Below are 21,928 nucleotides of genomic sequence, written 5' to 3'. Positions count from 1 at the left end.
TTATATATATTTTTTTTCTCCAAATGTGCAATGGCTTTGGAATGCTGGGATTATATTTAACCATAAGACCTTGAAGAGAAATAGTTGAACTATCTATGTAAAGAAAGCGCTTGGTAACTGGGGGTTGCAGTGGTAAACTACCAGCATCTGAAGATGTTGGTGTATCTGCAGTTTTATGCAGGAGGTGGGTAGGACAGATATAACTAGAGTGCTGGGAAAATGTAGAAAATGATAGCCTCAAGTCTCAATTTAGGTGTTTATTTAGCCTTGGTCTCCCTGTTTTAACCTAATCAACTATCTACTACCCTACTTTTTAAATTCAGGCACCTTTTTTGTAACTATGGAAGAATAAACCTTGGTCTCTCAAATCTATAGGTTGAGTTCAAAGTAATTATCCATCTACAAAAACCTGTGAGAATAACTAGAAGACCCCCATCTGTTAGTTTTTCAATCAAATTGGTTCTCAACCCTATTCTGACTCCTACCCTCCTTAGTATCTTGGGTCTCCAAATGATTAAGTTCTTGGAAACTTCAGAAAAACACAGTATTGTACTTCGCATGGCTAGCACTATGCCTTATAGGCTGTGATGTTTGCTCATTAGAGTCCATTACTGCCTGTTCACCAGCATTATTTTTAAAGTATAGCAATTTCTGTTTTCTGTGCTAATCTCTCCTTGTCTCATTCTGCTTCTTCCATTTTAGTAAGGATTGAGGAAAGAAAGATGATAAATGTTTGTTATTATTACATGTCTGATTATTATTCAGACTTGCTAGAATATGCCTCTGAAATCAAGATACTAGCAGTAGGATTCATCACAAGAATGAAAATTCCTCCAAGTATTATAGCATCACAAACTTGCATCAGAATCTATACAAGGTACCTAGAAGGACCAAACTCACAGATACAGAAAGGACAGTGGTTTCTGGGAGAAGAGGTAAGAGTCTGATGTTTAATGAATACAAACTCTCAGTTTTCCAAGACAAAAAAAAAAAGTTCTATAGATTAACCGCAGGGAATGGTTGCACAAACAATAAAACTAACAAATGGAAGTGAATTAAAACACTTTAAAATGATATATTTGATAGCCAGTTTACAAAATAAACTCACCTATTCAAAGACTCCTTCCAAGACCAACCCTGCAGTCATCTTGTTATTTACACACAATTCTCTAACACATATCAAGGCTTACTTCCTTCATAACACTTATCACTACATGAAATGTTCCTGTTAATTACTTGTTTATTATCTCTGTCCTCCCATTAGAGAGTAGGCACCTGGGACACATTCCAACAGTAACTACACAAACAGTAATAAGAATATGACAGGAAATCACTCAATAAACATTTAGTAATTAATTAATGAATTAAGTTCCCAGGTACTAGGAGGCTTAGACAAAGGGAGTGCCTGAGCAACATAATGAGACTGCATAAGGGACAGAAAGAGGGAAGCATAGGGGGATGGATTGTATTCCGTGTTTCTAACCAGACATACTGAATGAGAATGTTAGGATTCCCAGTCACTGACTTATAAGAATAGAAAACATGCTACCTATGAACCAAGTAGCACCTCCTTCTACCTACACAGGTAATGTAGCTACAGGGACAGAAGGGCATGATCTTTAAAAATATTTGGAGAAAGTGAGGGAAGAAGGAAGGATGGAAAGGACAAAGATGGTCCATTACGATATTGTAAAGGGTACAAATAGTCCCTTTTCATTCAAGAGTCTTAGAGGACTGTAATATCACAACTTCAGTTTCATATGTGACTACTATTTTCAAGAGTGTTCTAGATGTGATCTTTTCCAGAAACTGTTTCTTTATTTTAGGGTGGACTGAGGTGTGAAAGACTTGGGTTTTTGAGAAAGTACTCACTATATAGCCCAGACTGGTCTCTCACATTCATGATCCTTCTTGGTTTTAGTTAAATTAGCTGTACAAAACTGCTGGAAATTTTAGTTTCTCTCTTTGCTTCCATACTGTACATGATTGTTTTCTACTATCTTAAAATTCTTCAAACTTCTGTCCTATTCAGAAATTTCAAGACAGTCCAGCAATTCTGTTGTAGCAAAACAAAACCACTCTATAAAAACAAACTCTTTCTCTATCACTGAATAACAATTACTCAAGAGTTTTAGCACCTTCAACACTACATCTTCTAATACACAGCTTCATTCAAAGGATAGGAAAAGTTCACCTAGGTGATTGAAAACTTAAATCTCTCATTGCATCACATGCAACCAGTTGACCTGTACTATAATCTTGGGTTCTACTTACTTTCAAAATGCCTTGCTCACATAGTTGAAGGTTCACGTTAGCTTTTGACTTACTGTTCTACTTTTACTTATGCTGCTATGATAAAACCACATGACAAAATGCAACAAGGGAGGGGAAGGTTTCTTTTAGCTTACAATTCAAAGTTATGATCCATTGTGTGTAGAAGTCATGATGCAGAAACTTAAAACACTCACATCATAACATCAAACCCTACAACAGGCTCTTTTCCCAAGTTATTCCAGATTGTGTCAATTTGACAACTGAAAAACATCACATGTATCAGTACACTCATAATAAGAACTTAGGGTACTCTTAACTTTACATAGCTCAGTTACGGTATTTTTCCAAGTTGTATACCAGACAAACTAAACTTGGCCTTGCCCACAAAGAACTACCAGTTTCTTAGAAAACTATTGTTTCCTTAGTATCAAGGACTATGTAACCAGCAGAAGCCCTCTCTCACTTGTGTGTTTTGAAGACATAATACTTGTTGTCACTGAACTGTTAAAGCAACAAGCTAAGAAGTAAAGAATATCGAACAAGCTTGACTATATGAGGATTCTATCTTAATATGCTAAGTAACCAACAACTACCAATCTTTATATTTTAAGTGTGAGAGAAAAGGCTCTTTATTTTCTTACTGTTATCTGAGTTTTCTGTCATTGTCAACAGAAGCTAACCTTTAAATTTGTAAGAATTTAAAGACTACCCTTTAGTGTAATTTCTCTAATTAAAAAAATAGTTCTAGGTGCTGGGGAGACATCTCAATACCTAGCAACCAAGCATAATGACCCAAGTTCATATCCCCAGAACTCGTGTAAAAACCTAGGCATAGAGGTGCATTTTATAACCCTAACACTGAGGGGTGGAGAGTGCATAGTCCTTGAAGCTCACTGGTCAGCCAGTCTAGCCAAATCAGTAAGCGTCAGGATCAGTGAGAGACCCTATCTTAAAATAGAAAGGTAAAAAGCAATCAATCTAAAAGACACCTGATGTCTGCCTCCACAGGCATGTGTACCTACATGCACACATGTACATACTTACACTAACAAGTATGTAAAATACATCACATACACACAAAAGTCATAGTGCGTGCATAAATTAAAAATAAAAATCCTATCAAGAGCCCAAACACTCTGAGAAGGAAAACAGAGTGTAAAGAAATCACCATCATACACTATGTATATTTTGAAATTTATCCAAGAGAAATTTGGGTATTATTTAAGTAAAAAGCATTTTCTTAATCATAATGATGGTCAAGTAAAACAAGTTAAGAAATTCTAAATATGACCCCCACTGGGAGGAAAATGATTGATGTATTAAATTATGTAATTACAGATGGAGTAGTACAAATTCCAAAACTCCAGAGGCAAACATAAGAGGATCCAGAGTTAAAGGACAGCCTGCACCATAGAAAGACTCCTGCCTTAAAGAAGTAACAATTCAAACATTTTAAATAACAAAAATATATACCACTAGGTTAGAAGACATAATAAAAAATCTTTTAAAATGTTTGCAACCAAGGTGGTTACTACTCCTTGCCACGTTGGCTATTTATCTTTAAAACCACTAACGAAATATTACATAGCAACAGGCATATAACTGTATTGATTGGAAGATAGCCATGGATTGTTCTTTCTCTCAAGCAAAATAGGTTATTCGAAGTTGTAAACATCATAGGCAAAAATGTGTTACATTTGTTTATGCTGTAGAATATTACTTTAACTGCATAATGTTAATGTTGTATTTGTTTAACAATGTAAGGATGTAGCCGGGCGGTGGTGGCGCACGCCTTTGATCCCAACACTCGGGAGGCAGAAGCAGGCGGATCTCTGTGAGTTCGAGGCCGGGCTGGACCGACAGCCTCCAAAACAATACAGAGAAACCCTGTCTCGTAAAACAAAAAAAAAAAAAAAAAAGTAAGGATGTATGTTTAATTATGTAAAGATGTGATGCATATGTTTCACCTTGCCTGCCGAAGGCACCTGATAGGTCCAATAAAAAGCTGATCAGCTACTAGCTAGGCAGGGCTTCCAGGCAGAGAGAATAAATAAGAGGTGAAATTTAGGCTCAAGCAAAGAAGGAAAGAACGAGAGAAGATAGGAGAGAATGAGGAAGATGCCTGAGGTCAGAAGCCAGGCAGATGCTAGCCAGACAAGAGAAGCAGTGAATGTAGATATACAGAAGGAAAGAAAAGTAAAAGGCCCCAAGCCAAAGGTAATGTAGCTGGGAGTTTCTCTACCAACCACCAGTTCCTGAATAACATTCAGAGGCATAAATTAATTATAAATATTTGGCCAACAGATCAGGCTTTTACTAACTAGCCTTTACAAACTACATAGCTAAAAAAGTTTGGAGTCACCCAGAACAAATCTATAGGCTAGTTTTTGAACAATACAGTAAGAATTTGCTACACATACAAATGGTCACTATGTTAATACAAAGCCAGGCTGTAATGTGCTCCTTAGGTTCACCACGGAAGAAAATAGATATTAACTTAGCCCATGCTACGTAATAACTGCCAATCTACTCTAGTAATGCTATGCTTGTGTGTAATCTGAATCATCATCTTCAACTGCTACAGAAAAGCCCACAAGAAGACAGTTTGATTATTGATAAATCTCCAACAAACAAGACTAAGAAAGCATTTACCCTACATGAATATCACTTTCCCCCGTTTTCTGGGAAGTTCTTTACTGAAAATTGAACTTACATTAAGGGTACAAATAAAATAAGATAGTATCTAGAAAGGAGTTAAATTATCAAGACTTAATTCAAATATATTATAGATATAGATATTCAAATATAGAGAGAAATAAAATGAATATTCAAAGTAAGAACTGTATTATGGCTTGTTTTCAGTGTAGAGGGCATGTGCTCTACCACAGAACAACTAGAAAGCAACACTCAACAATGAATTAACTTCATTAAACTGTATATTTTATCACTATAGTAAGTAATTTTAATATACTCCTCTACTCTCATACCTAACAGTGCTTAAACCAACCACACTGTGAGGTAGAAGAGACAGATATTCCCAAACAAATACACCAAAGTTCAGGTTATAATTATCTGTCCAGGATAAATAACAATGCTTTGGAGAAGAGAAATTCTTGGAGCCAAACAAAAGCCAAGCAACAGTCTATATTGTGAAATATGTTTGACTGAAACATGAAATTATTATTTAAACAGTACTGAAACTGTCTAAAAGAATAAACAGTGGGGGGACACCAGAATTTACTCTAGTATCTCAACTAATGCTTTCAAGAGTACAGTTAGTTACTATCACAATTCAAGAGTACAGTTAGTTACCACCACAAATTCTAACTCAGCAAACCTATTAGTCAAAAATGGTAAAAAAAAAAAAAAAAGCACAACCAGTAATACAACCTTCTCTCATAACTGCACAGAGTATCATGAGACACTTGGAAAAACAACCACCAAGGAAGAACCATTATCAACAAACTGAAATGCTTAACTGAAAGAGGAGGAAAACTTAGTGTTCTCAACTGCTATAAAACTAAACTACAAAGAATTTCTAGAAAAATAAAGTAACAGACTGAAAGAAAAAGTCAATGAAATGTCCAAGAAAAAGTTTCTCTCCTCTTTCCTAGAAAAACATAGAAAAATAAAAGAATTTTTTAAACTTATCAAATTGATTTAGAGGCTCTAGGAAATAAGGGAATACACAAGGGGGAAAAAAAGACATAAAACACTATAGGAAGAAAGACAGGCCTAAACTTTCACATTCAAATCATTCACTAAACCTTTTAACACAATGAGCAAAAATGACAATGTGATTCACCCTCCATTAATTTCATAATTCCAAAGGAACAGAATCATCAACAGGTTCCAGAGAATAAAAATGAATTTCCTACAAAGAAACAATTCATGAGCACCACACCTTTCCTCAATAAAACTGGTTAGTAAAAGCAAAGAAATGTAACCTTCAAACTTCTGAATGAAAGCAAATTTACATGTGAATTATATACCCAGCTAAGGAATGTACCAGACATGAAAGTCAAAAAGACAGTTTTAAATATTATACTGACAAGCACCCATACACATTTCTCCTGAAAATACATAACAGCTCAGGAGACATTCTAGGAAAATGTAAAATGAATCCAAAACAAAAGAATAATGACATGAAATCCAAGGAAGCATGGAAACATGATAGAGAATTACACAGTATTAGCTAGCTTCTTAACCAGACAACAGTACATTAGTACTTCAAATATTATGGTTAAAAAGCTACACAACCAATGAATAAGGTGTATGTTCTTCAATCAGCAGGGGGAAAACAGGGTCATAAGAATGTTCGGGGAGGGGGGCGGTAAGCCAGGCATCGTGATCAATACCTATAATTCCAAACTTGGGAGACTGAGGCAGGAAGAAAATAAGTTAAATAAGTTGAAGGTCATCCTGGGATATATAGTCAGACCTTGTCTCAAAAGTCATAAAAGGAAAGAAAAACCGAAAACTTTAAAAAAAAACAATAATCATGATGTAAACTATAGAAAGACAAGATATTGACAACGGAGGAAATAAAATCCTTTTATCTTTAGGATACCCTCATGTCACAGCATTAAATAATCAAAATGTTGTTCGTTGCTTTTCAGAATCAACAAGTTTACTATAAACCTTGGCAAAATACAATAAATATTATAGGTAGCACAATCCATGAAGAGAATGTTATGAAATCAAGTCACAGTTTGAAAAAGCAAATTTAGAGATAATGTCCTCAAAGGTGATAGTCCAACATCTGAATTTTAGCCATAAGGACAAAGAATAAAAGAAGGAAAAGGTGAATAGGTCTTCAAAGTTAATTTTTTTCATTTTCATAACACAGACCAGATTATGTAAAAACAACTATTCAAAAATAAAATATTGTATATTATATTATAATTAGGATACTGATCAACAGCAGAATTAAAAATAAAGTCTACAATGACTCGCTCTAGGAGGAACCAGCTGAAAAGGTAAAGAATAGAAATATTTTTACATTTCATTTTATACCATTGAGTACTACTCACATTATGTTCAGATGGCTACAACTTCTCAATCAACATAAACATAGATACAGACAGACAGACAGACACAGAGTGTGTGTACTTCTCTGACCACTTTAGGAACAATAGAGTTGCTTGTGCACCATTTTCTTTGTTTTCTATTATATATTCTATGGACTAAATACCAATCTTCCATCATGGTATTTCAGAAAAGATTCAGTCAATTGATCAGACTCAAGGCCTTAGGCCTTAGACAAACAGGAATATAGAGATATCCATAGTAATTATCTCATTTGAGTCTTACAACAGTCTTACAAAAGCAGATTTTAGGAACTAATAAAGGAAAAATTTAAAGGCTTAAGTGACTTGCCATCTTCTTTTATCCCCTGAGCCCCCACAAAAAAGAAGTAATATAAGCTAGTTAAGAATACAAAAACCACATCACTGAAATCTGAGAATGTTTCCCAAATACATGGGAATAAAAGAAAAGAAAAACTTAGCATTAATGGACATTCACATTGGAAAACAAACGGTCAATTTTATCAATTTAAAAAAAGTGCTTACCATATAGCCCAAAATTTTATCCTAGGCTATTACCCAAGATAAATGGAAGTACATTATAAGAAGGCAAGTACTCAATGTTCCTAAAAACTTTATTTAAAATATTCAGAGACAGCTCAAATTTCTACTAAGTATTAAAAAGGCAAAGCCCAGTAGTGGTAACACATGCCTATATCCCAAGACTCAAGATGCCTAGACAGGAAGGTCATCAAATTGGATGAATAGCTGAGCTACATATTACCTTGAGTAGAAAGTGAGATTCTTTTTCAAAAAGAAATTAAAAATAAACAAATAAATGAATTATATTTCCAGAACTTAGAATTCTATTTCGTACATATACCACATGGATAAAGCCGAGAAGTATGTATAGGAAAGAAACCAGACAGAAAAGGCTGTGGATTTCATGAGTTCATTGAAATCTTAGAAAAGCATAATTATAGTAATAGACAGCACATTAATTGGTTGCCAAGGTTGACAGAGAATCACTAAACAGAAGAGGCAGAAAGAAACTTTTATAGTGATGGACATGTTCTGTATCAGGACTGTAGAGCTTGTTACATCACCACAAGCATTAGGCACAACTCATTAAAATGTTATACAACTTAATGAGACCTATTTTTAAATCTCATAATGCATGCAGCTTTTTAGCATAGGTATTAAACAATGACCTTCAAAAAATTTGAAAATTCGTGTTTAAAAGGTAACTTTCAGTTAGCAAAAGCATCCCTCATCCTAGTCAATGGGTCATACAGGTAGACAGATACAGTGGCTGAGAGACAGGCTTAAAGTCTAGATCTAATAAACACAGAGATCATAAAAGGTGATGATTACTCAGACTATAAACTAAGTTTTACAACAGAATTATTTAATAATAAAAATAATGAATTTAGCTAAGGAAAATACATAGTAAAAATAGATAATGTAAACAAAAAATATCAAATTAAACACATAAAGAAAATCACTGTCCACATTTGTACTTTTATATCAGAGTTTTAACTTACCTAATTTATGGGGACTGTTTAGTACAACAAGGTATAGATTAAGCTTCCCCCCTTATACATTAAGCCTTTCTGCTACCATACAAATCAACTCAATATAGTATTTTTATCTAAGTATTCATACATTATGAAATAGACACAAGAGTCCTTTTCTATATGTTAAATAATTCTGTTAAGTCTGTAGAATCTGAAGACACAACAGAAAAATACATTACTAACATACATGCATACAAAATCTAGTATCATAATTACAAATTATAAAAACCAAGATTTAGAAGGAAACCCCTAATAAGCAAATTCCTAACCTACATGTTGAGCATATTTCTGTCTTATTAGACAGTAAACAGGGTTTACTCCAGCAGCACCAGGGTAGAGACCAACACTCAGCACATCACTCATAGTTCAACACTTCCCCAACCATACTGTTTGCAGCTTTGCTAAGTAAGCACTTAACTTACCCCTCTTCTGAACCCAACCTTCTTTCACAATGGTAACATCGCTCATGATGGCTCCCCTCTGAACCCCCAACTTGGAGAAATGATGCTTTGCAGGGTCAGTTTTAGAACTTGGATTCCTTGCTGCTGCTGCTGCTGCTGCTGCTGCTGCTGCTGCTGCTGCTGCTGCTGCTGCTGCTGCCCTTCCCACTCTCTAGTGATGACTCAGCCTGGAAGGAAGTATTGAAGAAAGAATTTCTTTTTTTTTTCCATTCTTGAACTCACATAGCAATAACAAACAACTAAGTCTTTGTAAATGTCTTCAATTGGCCTCACTTCACATAAAGTCTAACTCCTCAAAGATGGGTGGCGGGGAGGGGGGCGGGGGCGCTTATTTATTAAATAGTTCTACAATGAATGCATTGCTCTGGTTTTGTGACAAATGTTAAATGATAGTGAAACATTTAACCTAAGAGGCTGAAATAAAATGTCCTAACAAAACCATTGTTAAACCTCCACAAATAAACAGAAAGCATTTTTTTTTTGGAATGTATACTTGAGATGATGGGAGAAAGAATGAAGTTAAGTGGCTCGAATGCCTTTAATTTCAGAAGTTATGTCAATGTATTCTTAATTGCTGTACTTCAAGTAATATACAGAGTGCCAAGGAAACAACATTTACATAATCAGACTTGCTCTAAAACTTTTTTTTAGGTAGATTATACTAAATACACAACATTAAGTAATTTTTTGGTAGATAAAGAAAGTGAAACAAAGGAAATATGAGGTAGGAAAGATGCCAAGAACTGTTCATCTTCATAATCTGACAATCTTCACAACTCTGGGAGGCACCTTCACTTCATGTCACAGAACTGAGAAACCGAGGCTCATAGAGAATAGGTAAGTTGCTAGATTTCAAGGTAGTAAATTGTAGAGCTAAAATCTGAATTCAGAGTGCCTGACTCCAAAGTCTGCTCTCTTCATTTCAAAACTCTACATGTGAAAGGTGAGCCAAATTTTTGGAATGAAATGTTTTAGGAAACTTGAAAATTCAAAAACATGATAGATTTCAGTATTAACAGTATCTGTAGTATTAAAAAAAAAAGTTGCTCAGAAGAAATATAGTGTTTCCTAAGACAAACACTAGAAATGTATCCCCTAGATCTTTATATAAGTTAGAGTAAAAAGGCTTCCTTACATATATAGTAATAAGCTTAATGAACTATTTGTTGTTGTCCCTACCAAAGTAGAAGGGAAACTCTGCAAAAGTGCTTCTACATTTGCAAAACTATAGAACAGATACACTGGTGTTAAGTGGCTTAGGACAAACAGCAAGAACTTTAGGTAACCAGGGGAAAAAATGGGTACATAGAGTAACTGTACCCATTGGATACAGTTGGGTTTTCATAAATAGTGCACAGGTTGTATTTCCAGCTAATACTCAACTAGGTTACAAGTCTTCCTCTAACACAAATTATATGCAAAGCCTAGCTTTTATCAGTGATCAAAACTAAACATCCTCTGAACAACCTGACAAAGGCCAACTAGTTCAACAGAAGACTACCCTGCCATGGTTGTACAAATATGTCACGAGAAATACATACAGGAAGGGGCAGGACTACTCAAAATCCTAATCATGGAGACCTGTTGCTGCAGAATACAGAGACGCTGTTATGGCTGTCTGGAAGAACATTAAACTAAAAGAAATTTGAGAAAATAAATCCTTTGTTCAAGTAAGTTTGAGGAAATTTTATAATTTTGTCCTTCAGAAACATCTCTACTAACATTAACTATCCTAAAGTAAGATATAATTTACCACCAGCAATTCCCACATTGAATACTGCTAAGGAGAAAAGTCACATTATTTAAAATGATACCCACTTCATGTTAAAAACACAACAAAAACATAAAAACCATAAAGTACAGCATTCAAACATCATTTTATTTTGATTGGCATCGTATCCTCAAGAACCCAACTAACTACATATTACAATGAGATAAATCAAAGGGTTAACAACACTGTATATTGCATAAAGAATTTTAAGTTAAATGCTGGAACAGACTAGTGCAAAATGATATCATCATCATAGCTGCACTAAGCTCTTCTCACTGGTACCACTTAGACAAATGAGCTCCATCTCTACTAAGATTTTTTTGGTTTTTTCTCACTATAAAACTATATAATCTGAACAAAAGAGAATGTATATCATTTTGGAAATAAAAGTAGAATAACATCCAAGAGATCTTTCCATCTAAAGTAAATTGTGTTGGAATAGCCTTACGAAAAACACTAAGAAGACAGAGGTCTTCCTGAAATAGAACCAGATCAACCCAAGTCAATTAATAGTATTTTACAATGGACCTGTTCTGAAAACTAGTTTCTTGGATTGAGAGAGAACAAGAGAATAATCAATGTGTATATATTAAGACTGAACTTACAAAATGTACATTATATTAAAACAACAAGATTTACAAACTTTATCAGGCCACTGAACCTTATTATTAGAGGTGGTCTCACTCACTGTATCTTAAACAGTTACCAAATTTTAAAACTTTCGGCTTTAAAAACTGTTCTTGTATGTAATGGCTAAAATGGTACCATCTTTAAACATAATGTTTGAAATGCAACCATTAGATTAGCAGAAAACACTGTCTTTTTTATATGTGAAAGCAATGCTATTGGCTCCTAAGCGGTCAGCACTCTCTGGTTAGATTCCCTGCGTGGCAATATTGCTGCTCCAGTCACCTACAGTCTCCATCAACATCTGCATCTAACAGCGATACTAGGCGACCAGACGAGCTACAACTCTGCCACAACTCTGTCATGTTTCCAATGGCGAAGCAAATTTCACCCTCCTTTCATAGTAACTTCTGTAGGAATATGTTCTCTCCAGTGAGTTAACATAAAAATTTGGTTTACTCTTTATTGAATTAAATATTTTATTGCTAGATAATCTAATTTTTATCATTCTTATAAAAAGTCACACACAAAATTCATAGTGGATTCAATAGTAAAGATATTTTCATTCATGATTCACTCTTAGAGAATATGGTAATAACTTCATTTGAATATGTACAAAACATTTCCCATCTTTAATTCTATTGAATCACAATATAAATTATTAAAGCAATTTGACTGTGCCTGGCACTTATTCAACAAATACAGAATTAGTGAATAAGTAGATGAATGAACAAAGATGTAACAGCTTTAGATAATAAAGAAGCTATGCAAACAAGTTTAGTAAGTCAACAGCAAAAATGGCATAGTGCCATTTTTAAAACAAAACTAAGTTTAAACATCATGGAAGTATTTATTTATAAACAATTAAAATTCCTGGATGTTAAATCATTTTCCTATGGCCTACCATAAAGTACAAGGTGAGATTACATTAAAACTACCCTATTTTTTCTTGACATTTTAAATAACTTTTTGATGAGACCATCAATTTTCAACTCCAAATAAAAGAAATCTCAATGTTACCCACAATTATTCATTATGGGAAGAAAAAGGAGACAAGTATTTTCTTACTGATCCTTTAAAGAATTTTTTCAAAAGACTTCAGCAATCAATCATGCAATTTAAAGCAATAATATCAAAAATGTTTTAGAATATCAGTCACTCAAAAATGTGAAGTATACCAATACTTAATCAATAAATTATATAAGTATGATTTGTATTATATAAATATTATATAAATATATATATGTATCTTCTGACTACTCTATGTCAAGAACTAAAAAAGTATCTTAAGTCTTTCCCAAGACTATTATTATTTGTTACCCAAGATCTTTCATTTATATCACTTCATTTGACTCTGAATTGTGAACCTAAGAAAATTGGGGTCAAAAACAATGACAGTATTCACCAGTTAACCACCCATGGGGACAATCAATAAAAGTAATAACACACAATTAAAGTCTCCCATCAGTTTCATATGCTTTATGCAAAAATAACAAAGTATGAGCTCTTAAATGTAATTATCAAAATGCTTTAAAGTAAATCAAAAAAATAAAACTAAAAAGTATTAACAAAACTATCAAAACTGAAATAACATAAAAGTAAACATGTTGAAAAGCACCCTGTAATTTTTTTTGTATGTTAATAATTTCCTGTATGTTAACTATCTCTTTTTTGGGTGGGGTCTCTAAGACCTGTAGGCCAGACTATCCTAGAACTCACTATGTATCCCAAAATGTCCTTGAACCTGACTGAAACCTCCAAGCACTGGATTACAGTCATGACCCACCAATACCTGGCCTCCTATATATTTATTTCTAAATTAAAATCCAAAATAACTTTCTTTAAACTACAGTTGATCTTTGGCTGTAAGGTTCTATGCTATCAATTTGTAGATTTTATTTATAATAGACAAACTGAATTAATAAAGGAAACTAATTCAAACACAATTGATATTTAAAACATGAATGAAGAGCAAGAGGAACTACTCTAGATTCTATAGTAGTTTCAGATTTCAGTAACTGTATTCTAAGGAAAAACTAAGCCAGAATGGTAGCACATGACTGCAATCCCAGCTACTCTGGAGGCTGAGGCAGGGAATCACAAGCTTGAGGTCGGTCTGGTCAGTACAGTAAGTTCAAGGTTAGTCTGAGCCACCTGGTGAGACCATGGCTCAAAATAAAATCAGTAAAAGGGAGGAGCTGTGAAAGGTAGTATAACATACAAGATCCTGGTCTTAACTCCCACTTCCCCCCCAAAAAACCAGAAAACTAATTTATATGTCAGGACAAATCCACAAGGCTGTATCAAGCTTTCAAAAGGATATGTAGGAAAGTAAACACACAGACGTTCTAGACAATTTGCCTTATATTTCCAATAACTCTAAGGTAATCTGTTCCTACCTGGAGTTGTTACCCATTAACAATCCCTCTCTTCAGAATACAGTAATAACTGGAAATTTTTTCCTGAAATCTGGAACTTTTAGACAAATTGTCAGATCTTTCAAATTACTAATTCCTAAAAGCCAACTTTATAAACTTAAAAATATATCCACAAAAACACAAAGCACTTTCCCCTTTTTCTCTGTTTGGGACATCAATGTACAATCTCAACCAACATATCCATTATTAAAAGCTTGTGCTACGTTATATACCTAATATTCTGATTTAAAACACTGAGGATATGCTTATCCTCTGCTTCACCTAAACCAATAAACAAGCTATTAATGAAGCAGTCCCTTCGCTTCTAAGGTAAAATGCTGCTTATCTGTATATGAAGGCACCTATGACAATAGGCTGAGGACTGCCACTAAAGAATGCTGGCTCAGCTGGCCATTTAATACATATAAAACTCTAAAATCTGCCTTAGGTGCCTCTCAAACTATAAAATGAAAATACTTAATATACACACACATAAAATCTACCTATAGTTCATTAAATGCCAAGAATTACCGGCAGATACCCCCCCCAGGGATTAGAATCAGTTCATCTCAAAGTTTCCTTTAGAAAGAGCACCAGACAGACCAAAAAACCTAAATAACTGTTCCCAACCCTGCCTTGCTGAGAGTGGTGGGTGCTAATAATGTCCCTTTAATTCTCTGTACTTCCATCTCCTTAGATGCAAAGAAAATGTAACATTAGATGCTTGACAGTTCTTTCAAAGCTAATATTTTAAGATACTTCACATTGAAATCTACAATTGACTTACTTCATACAGAAGTGGTATTGTAGATGGCAATGATCATTATGTACAGCTCCTATCCTCATAATATACAGTTAATACACAACATCAAGAAGCTATTCAGAACAAATCTGGGCTAACCTCCATTACTGGCTAAATTCTATCTTCCTTTCCAAATACCCCAGACATCCAGTTATAGTCAGGGGCTTTCTTAATATAGAAGAAAGAAATTCTCATCTGAATATATTTTGTTTTCTTTTAGGAAACCTTTTTATTTTCCCTTCAGAATATAAGAAAAATTACTCATTTAGAAATGTAAAATACCTTAAAAGGGCAATAATCTTTAAGTAAACATATTTAAATAGTTGTTATAAAACACATTTATAAGTCAAAAACAAAATTATTTATTCACCAACTGCTATATGAAGATTTCCTTGCAGAAGAAATAAATGTACCTCTAACTGGATGAAGTACACTAAAATGTGTAAAGAGCTGAGGTATTTATTTTGGAATTTGAAACCATTAAAATGAAAGAAATGTTAGCAGCTTAATCAATGCAGCTTTTAAACCTATATTAACTTGATCCTGTGGAACTTATTACAGTATAGATTATAATATATTATAATATATATTCAAAACTTAGCAATATCATTGTGAACTCTAAGAATGAGTACAAAGAAAGTGTTTCAGAACAGGAAATGTTAAATGAAATGATTTTTATGCTATATAGAGTGTTTTCAAAAGTACACCACGATTGTTCTGAAGGTTAGATGAATTACAATATGTAAAGCACACATAGCAACATCTGGCGCATGGCAAGTGCTCAAAGGGTAATGGCTAGAATCAACTGGAAACTGAAGCTAACTCTATCAGATGTTAAAGGCTGTAACACATCTGTTAATATTAGCCTGCCTTTGCAAAAGAATATGCTGCACTAAACCAAGATTAAGAATACAGATGATGCTGAAATATGGAGCTCAACAGCAACTTTTAAATTACTAAAAGATTGTAACACAAACCTTCCATCAAAAATATTTGCATTATTCAGAGTAACCTGAAAATGCAGTCAAATTACAAAATCAGCCAAAGAAAATGATTTTTCATCTTGCATTTTATTGTACAAATTTTAAATGATCCCAAATTGGGTCTTCTTCTTTATACTACAAACATAATCACTATAAAGTCAAGATCTTACTAAACCATGATTTAGATTCAATTAACAAATTAACAGGAATCACCTTTTCATCCCAGGGACAAATTCTTGAACTTTTAGACATTACAAAGTAAAGTATAACTAGTTATCTCTTCATAAAAATATGCAGCTCTAAAAAAAATGTATGAGGCAAGTTCCTCTTTAGAAAAAAAGCCTAAAAACATTTAGAAACTTTCATGTTAAAATCAAAACCTGGAGTTTAAAACTCTTAAACCCCTACACCGAAATCCATACTAACATTTGTTCCTGAAGTTTAACCAAAAGACTTTACATGTACAGTGATTCTACAAAACAAACTTTCATAACATGGTCTTCTGAATGAAGGGCTAAAACCTTACCCCTCTCCAAAGTACACTCATCTTAATATTTGTCCAGTAAACTGAACCTTATTTAAAATGTTTTCGTTGAAAAATTACAAAAACAAGCTTATATTGTTGGCACACACCTGTAATTCCAGCACTCAAGAGACTGAGGCAGGAGGATCCCTAGCAGGCCAGCCCAGACTACAGAGTAAGTTTCATGACAGCATAAGCTACACAAGAACACAGCTCTATTCCAAAATCATAATAAATGTAATTACAAATATAAAAAGTTCAAAAAAGAATTTTCAAGTATTCTTGCATATATAATGCATAACAATGTCAAGGTTTAAAAAAGTAATTTTAAGTTGAAATTATTCACTCATCATAACAGAAAACCTAACTATACAGGACAAGATTAATATGAATAACGATTTCATCATTTTTTGTAGTAATAACTTTTAAAAGCCAAAAGAAAACATGCAACTGCAAATATACAGAACACAAACAAAACACTACACCTACATTCATCCAAAGTTGTCACATTCAAATGACACTTTAAAATTAGATCCTCAAGCTGCAAATACTGGGGTCATCTCTGTTTTGTAAAAAGTGATCATTAAACAAACCAAGATTTCATATTGACAAAAGGAACAAAAGTCAATTTTTAACTACTTCTCAAATGTAACTGATTCTAGCCATACATTCTGGAAAACTAGTAATTCATGAAGATACTTTAAAAAATGTTTTGGACAACCATTTTTAGGTTGTCCAGTAAACTGAACCTTATGTTAAATGTTTTCGTTGAAAACAGAGCCATCTCCACGCCCTATGCCGTCTTTCCTGGACTCTTCCACGTTTGGCTGTTCCACCTTTCTCCTAAGTGAATATATAACCTAATACAATGGGTTCCTACCATAGACAAATGCAGTAGCTGCCTAGAAATTCAGTTCTACTAAAAAATAATGACCGTGGTTGACCAAATATGGGACACATGTCTACAATGATGATTTGAGACAACTGTCAATGTATTGCATATTAAGTCCTTGCTCTATATCCCTTTCTGGACACACTAAAAGTGTGATGATTTCTATTAATAACAGAAACTAATTGATAAAGATACCCAGGCATTAGTGTTTAATTTCTACCTGTAAATTTCACAATTACAACCCATCAATGCTTTTAACCAAAATATATCACACTGGTGAAAGGAGTTTTATTTTCATAACATTGTGTTTGATGAAGACATGAGAGGATTCAAGCTTTAACTTTATGGGTAAACATTTTTTTTTCCGGCTTTCTAGAAATAAACAGTAAACACCACTACTGTAAAAACCTGGCCCTAAAGAGAGTCAGTTATCTCTAATCTAAGTGTAGATTCCCAGGAAATCCCAAACAAGGGGCGGCCCCGCCTGGGCATCAGGGCTGTCATTGCCACCAGCTTAAGCTTCAACTTCAGGCTTCCAAAGGGCCTCACCAGCATCATGGCTGATGCAGACCGATGCGCAGGAGGCGGAGGTGGACAAGGAAGAAGCTGGTTTGTTTACTTGCAGCCTGAGCCGCCTTCGTCGCCGCCGCCGCCAGCAGCGACAGCATCAGTGGATCAGCCAAACCCAGCATCTTCCGCACATTTCTATTCTTAGCACACAACTCCCTAGCGGATCAAAACCCCACTACTATTAAAAACACAGACTTGCACGTTACCCACCTCGCACACGCACACCCGCACCCCATCAGCACCGACCTCTCCCGGGCGCCGGCGGGGTGCGGTGAGGTGGGGCGGGCAGCTGGCGAAGGAAGGAGACCCCGGGGACGCCGGTGCATCCTCTCCCGCACTCCCGCCACATGCGCAGACGGCCCCTCCCCCCAACCCAAACACCGACTCGCCACCGGCTGCGCGCGTTACATAACCTCGCCACCGCCCCCCGCCCCGGCCCGCCGCCCCCTCCCCACGCCGCGCGGCCGGGCGAGGAAAGGCGAAGGGACCGGGCTCGAGCAAAGCAAGAGCCCTAAGGCGCCGGGCCGGGCAACCCGGACACGCAGCACACGGTACCGCTAGGCCGGGAACACCCCCTCCTCGGCCGCCCGCGCACGGCCGCCGTTCCCCCGCCACCACCCCCCCCGAAGCGAGGGGGTGTCGGTGTCACCCACGCCGGGCATCCCCCGGCCTCCACCTCCACACCCAGAGCCCCAAAGCCTCCGGAGGGAGGGAGGGGAAAGCCGGTCCCCCGCCCACGCCCCCGGCGGCCGCGGTGACACCCAGACGCCCCCGCCTCACCCACCCGCGCCGCCGCCGCCCCCTCCCGAGGGAGGCAGGGAGGGAGCCGCGGGGCCCTCGGGGAGTTCGGCGGGGCGGGGAGGGGGGCGAGAGCTGGGGGCGGCGGCTGTTACCTGCAAAGGCGGCGGCGGCAGCCCCGCAGCTGCTCGGGCGGTGGCGGAGGATGGAGCGGGGGGCCGGGGGGAGGAGAGGGGGCGACTCGGGGGTCCCCCTCCCTCCTCCTCCCCTCCTGTCCTCCCCCCCACCCCGCTGAGCCTCTGGCCCCCTTGAAGCCCGGTGCTGCCGGCGGGAGGGGAGACGAAGGCTGCAGGGGAGGGAGGGAGGGAGGGAGCCGGCCGGGCGGGCGGGCCGCGGCGCTGGAGCGGGCGGCGGCGGCGGGAGGAGGGAGGAGGAGGAGGAGGAGGGCGGGCGGCGGCGGCGCGGGGAGGAGGAGGAGGCGGAGACTCTACTTGGGAATCGGATATCGGCTACAGATTCAATTCATCACCAGAAAACACCGCACGGGCGGGGGTTGGGGGCGAGCCGGGTCCAGCTGCCCCGCCGCGGGGCGGAGGCTCCGGGCCGAGCGTGCAGGGCCGAGGACCCCGGACTGCGGCCTCGCCTCGCCTCGGGGACCCGGCAGCCGCCTCCCCGCCCCCTCCTTCCTCCCTCCGGGGGCCGCCGCCGCCGAAGCGTCTTGCCGCCGCCGCCGCCGCCGCCGCGGGGCTTGTTGTTGACTTTGAGGAAAACTCCTGACGTCAGGGGCTGGCTCTCCGCGACTGGCGGGAGCGGCTTCCCCGCGCCCCGGCCCCGCTCGCCGCCGCAGCTCCGCGCGCCAACCGGGCGCCCGTCCCCAGGCTGCCCCGCGCCCCTCAGACCCGCGGCGACCCGCGCCCCTCGGCTTCCTCTCGCGAGAACACCGCCCCGGCAGCCCGCGCCGCGGGGCCAGCGTTCCCGCCGGGAAGTTCTGGGCTTCCCCGGGCCGCGTGGCCCTCGACGGGGTCCCCGAGGCCGGCTTTCCCGGCACACCCACCGCACAGCACCGCCACGCCGCGGGGGTGCGGGCCCAGGCCGGGGAAAGTCGCTTTCACCAGCCCCTGGGCGAGGGGGAGTCGGGGTCGGGCAAACCAGGTGTCTGACCATCCTGGGAGACGTGGCCGTCCATCCCAAGTGCCAGGCACCACAAGTGGGCTTGAGGTCGCAGTGACATCCCGAGTCCCTCAGAATCACCTCGTGAGGGATGTTGGTTTCATTGACTTTGGGGCACTAGCAAGACGTTTCTTGTGAAGTTCATGGCTCAGAGTGAGTACAGTAGAGACTGGTTTTTAGAAAATGACCGTATTTTACCACGTATCACCCACTCCAGGAAGTCATAAAAGTTTACTTTTCCCGATGACTGTTCCATCGCTTCTGGAAGCACCAGGAGAACCGATATTAATCCTAGTGGCCCAAGTCTTGGAAGAACCCGTTATTCTGTCCCATTGCAAGAGTCTGTTTAGTACATTGGACGTGTTCTTGCACCACAGGGTGTCTATGTAGTGCATCATGTCTGTACGTGTGCTGCACAGTTACCAGTGAGCTGGCCGGGTCCCCATCAGGACCAAATCCCTGATAATGATGTCCATCTCCTAATGGACAGCATGGACCCTCGAGTTTCGAAGGCTGGGCTGACAGACTTCAGAGGCTTATAACTCTAACCAGAGAACTGTAGTTTGTCTCTGAATCTTAAAAACCAGAATCAAATAGCTGTAAGAATGTATGTTAAGACTGACTGCTCTGGATTCGGTTTCCAGTAGCCCAGAACCCTTGAGACTCAATAGTGGGCTCTCTCAACAGTTGGCAGCCATGAGCCCCAGCTAGGATTGCAGCCTCTGAGTGTCTGGTGTTGGAACCTGGGGAGGGGCGTGCAGTCCTGGATTTCTAAGGTCCATAGCTGCCATGGCCGCTCTCTCCACCGCCTGTTTCTCACCACCCTCTACCACTTAGGCTGGTCCCTGCTGTTTGGCTGTTGACACTACTTACTGTGGCTTGTTGCCAGCAGAGCTGGAGAGCCTTTTCCTCTTCTGTTACTACTTCTGAGAACTCTACCCATGGCGAACATCCCAGGGAAGTGTGGAAAGACCATGAGAAACCCTTCATTGGGCCTAATATTGCTATAAAAACAAAAACGGATGTCTCCTGACTGGCTCTAAAACACCCCGATTACTCTGGGAGGGGTGAAAATGAAGGGTCGTATTTGTACTAATCACAACACAGCTTCCAGTTCCACCAATCACAGGAAGGCATGTGTGGGCTGCACAGAGGAATCCTGTCTTACCAAAATCCTGTATGCTTCACAGACTTATCTATCCATTGATTCATTTATTCATTAATTCAGTACTTGTTCTATGCTACTTTATAGCAAGTCTTTTGAACAGTTGTCCTTTCTTTTAACATATAGATACTGACAATACCATTTAGCGTGAGAACACTGTGATGGGGGGGTGTCCTTCTGTATGTGTTCCTCTTATTGGTTGATGAATATAACACTGTTCCACCAATAAGGCAGGAAGATAGACGGGACTAGGAGATAAGGAGAATTCTGGGAAAGGTAGGCAGAACCGGCCAGAGTCATGATGCTGCCTGAGGAATAACACCATGTCGGGCACTCTGAGTAAGCCAATACATAGATTGATAAAAATGGGTTAATAATTAGGACAGAGCTAGCCAATAAGAAGCCCAATCCACCAGCCAACAGTATTTTAACTAATATAGCGTCTGTGTGTTCATTTGGCGTTCAAGGGCTGAGGGACCTGCTGGGCCAGAAAATTCATACTTACAACACTCCTGAAGAATTACTAAACTGGTAATATGTGGCTCAGTTATAAATAATCTTCTAGGGTGCACTAGGGCCCAGGTTCAATACCCAACAAAACAAAACTGTTCACCAAGGTTGGTCTTGCCTATAATACTAATTTTCCAAGGCTGGTAGATGTTATCTAAAACAATTATGGTGACTGGGGAAAGACCTGTGAATCAGGAGTCATGGGCTTTCTCCTTTCTCCATAGTTCCTAAAAGTCATGGTATGGAGAAATAAGCCCTAATTCTACTCGGTTTGTCCAAAAAGGAAAACATTCCCACAATTATCACATCTCTAACATTAGCTGTTAGCAAAATGAATGGGTTTCAGGTTTCATGGTGTATAAAACAAAAATGTCAGATTTTTGTCTTACATCAGCCCAAGACACTTTGTTTTTTAAGAAAA

The 21,928-nt window shown here is 38.5% G+C and overlaps 1 protein-coding gene across 1 annotated transcript in view; it reads right to left on the bottom strand.

The window, feature by feature from the left end:
* Window positions 1-18,956, bottom strand: part of Akt3 (AKT serine/threonine kinase 3) — a 208,823-nt gene extending 189,867 nt beyond the window's left edge. Inside the window, exons 1-2 of the mRNA XM_005078162.4 lie at window positions 18,818-18,956; window positions 9,301-9,506 (exon numbers count right to left, since the gene is read on the bottom strand). Coding sequence (XP_005078219.1) covers window positions 9,301-9,346 — 46 coding nt within the window. The 5' untranslated portion in view covers window positions 9,347-9,506; window positions 18,818-18,956. The remainder of the gene's footprint in view (window positions 1-9,300; window positions 9,507-18,817) is intronic.
* Between the last annotated feature and the right edge of the window lie 2,972 nt (window positions 18,957-21,928).

The sequence above is a fragment of the Mesocricetus auratus genome, unplaced genomic scaffold, assembly GCF_017639785.1.
Source record: "Mesocricetus auratus isolate SY011 unplaced genomic scaffold, BCM_Maur_2.0 Super-Scaffold_100676, whole genome shotgun sequence".
Classification (NCBI taxonomy): domain Eukaryota; kingdom Metazoa; phylum Chordata; class Mammalia; order Rodentia; family Cricetidae; genus Mesocricetus; species Mesocricetus auratus.
Note: the sequence above shows the minus strand (reverse complement) of the source record. Positions and strands in the feature narration are given on the sequence as shown.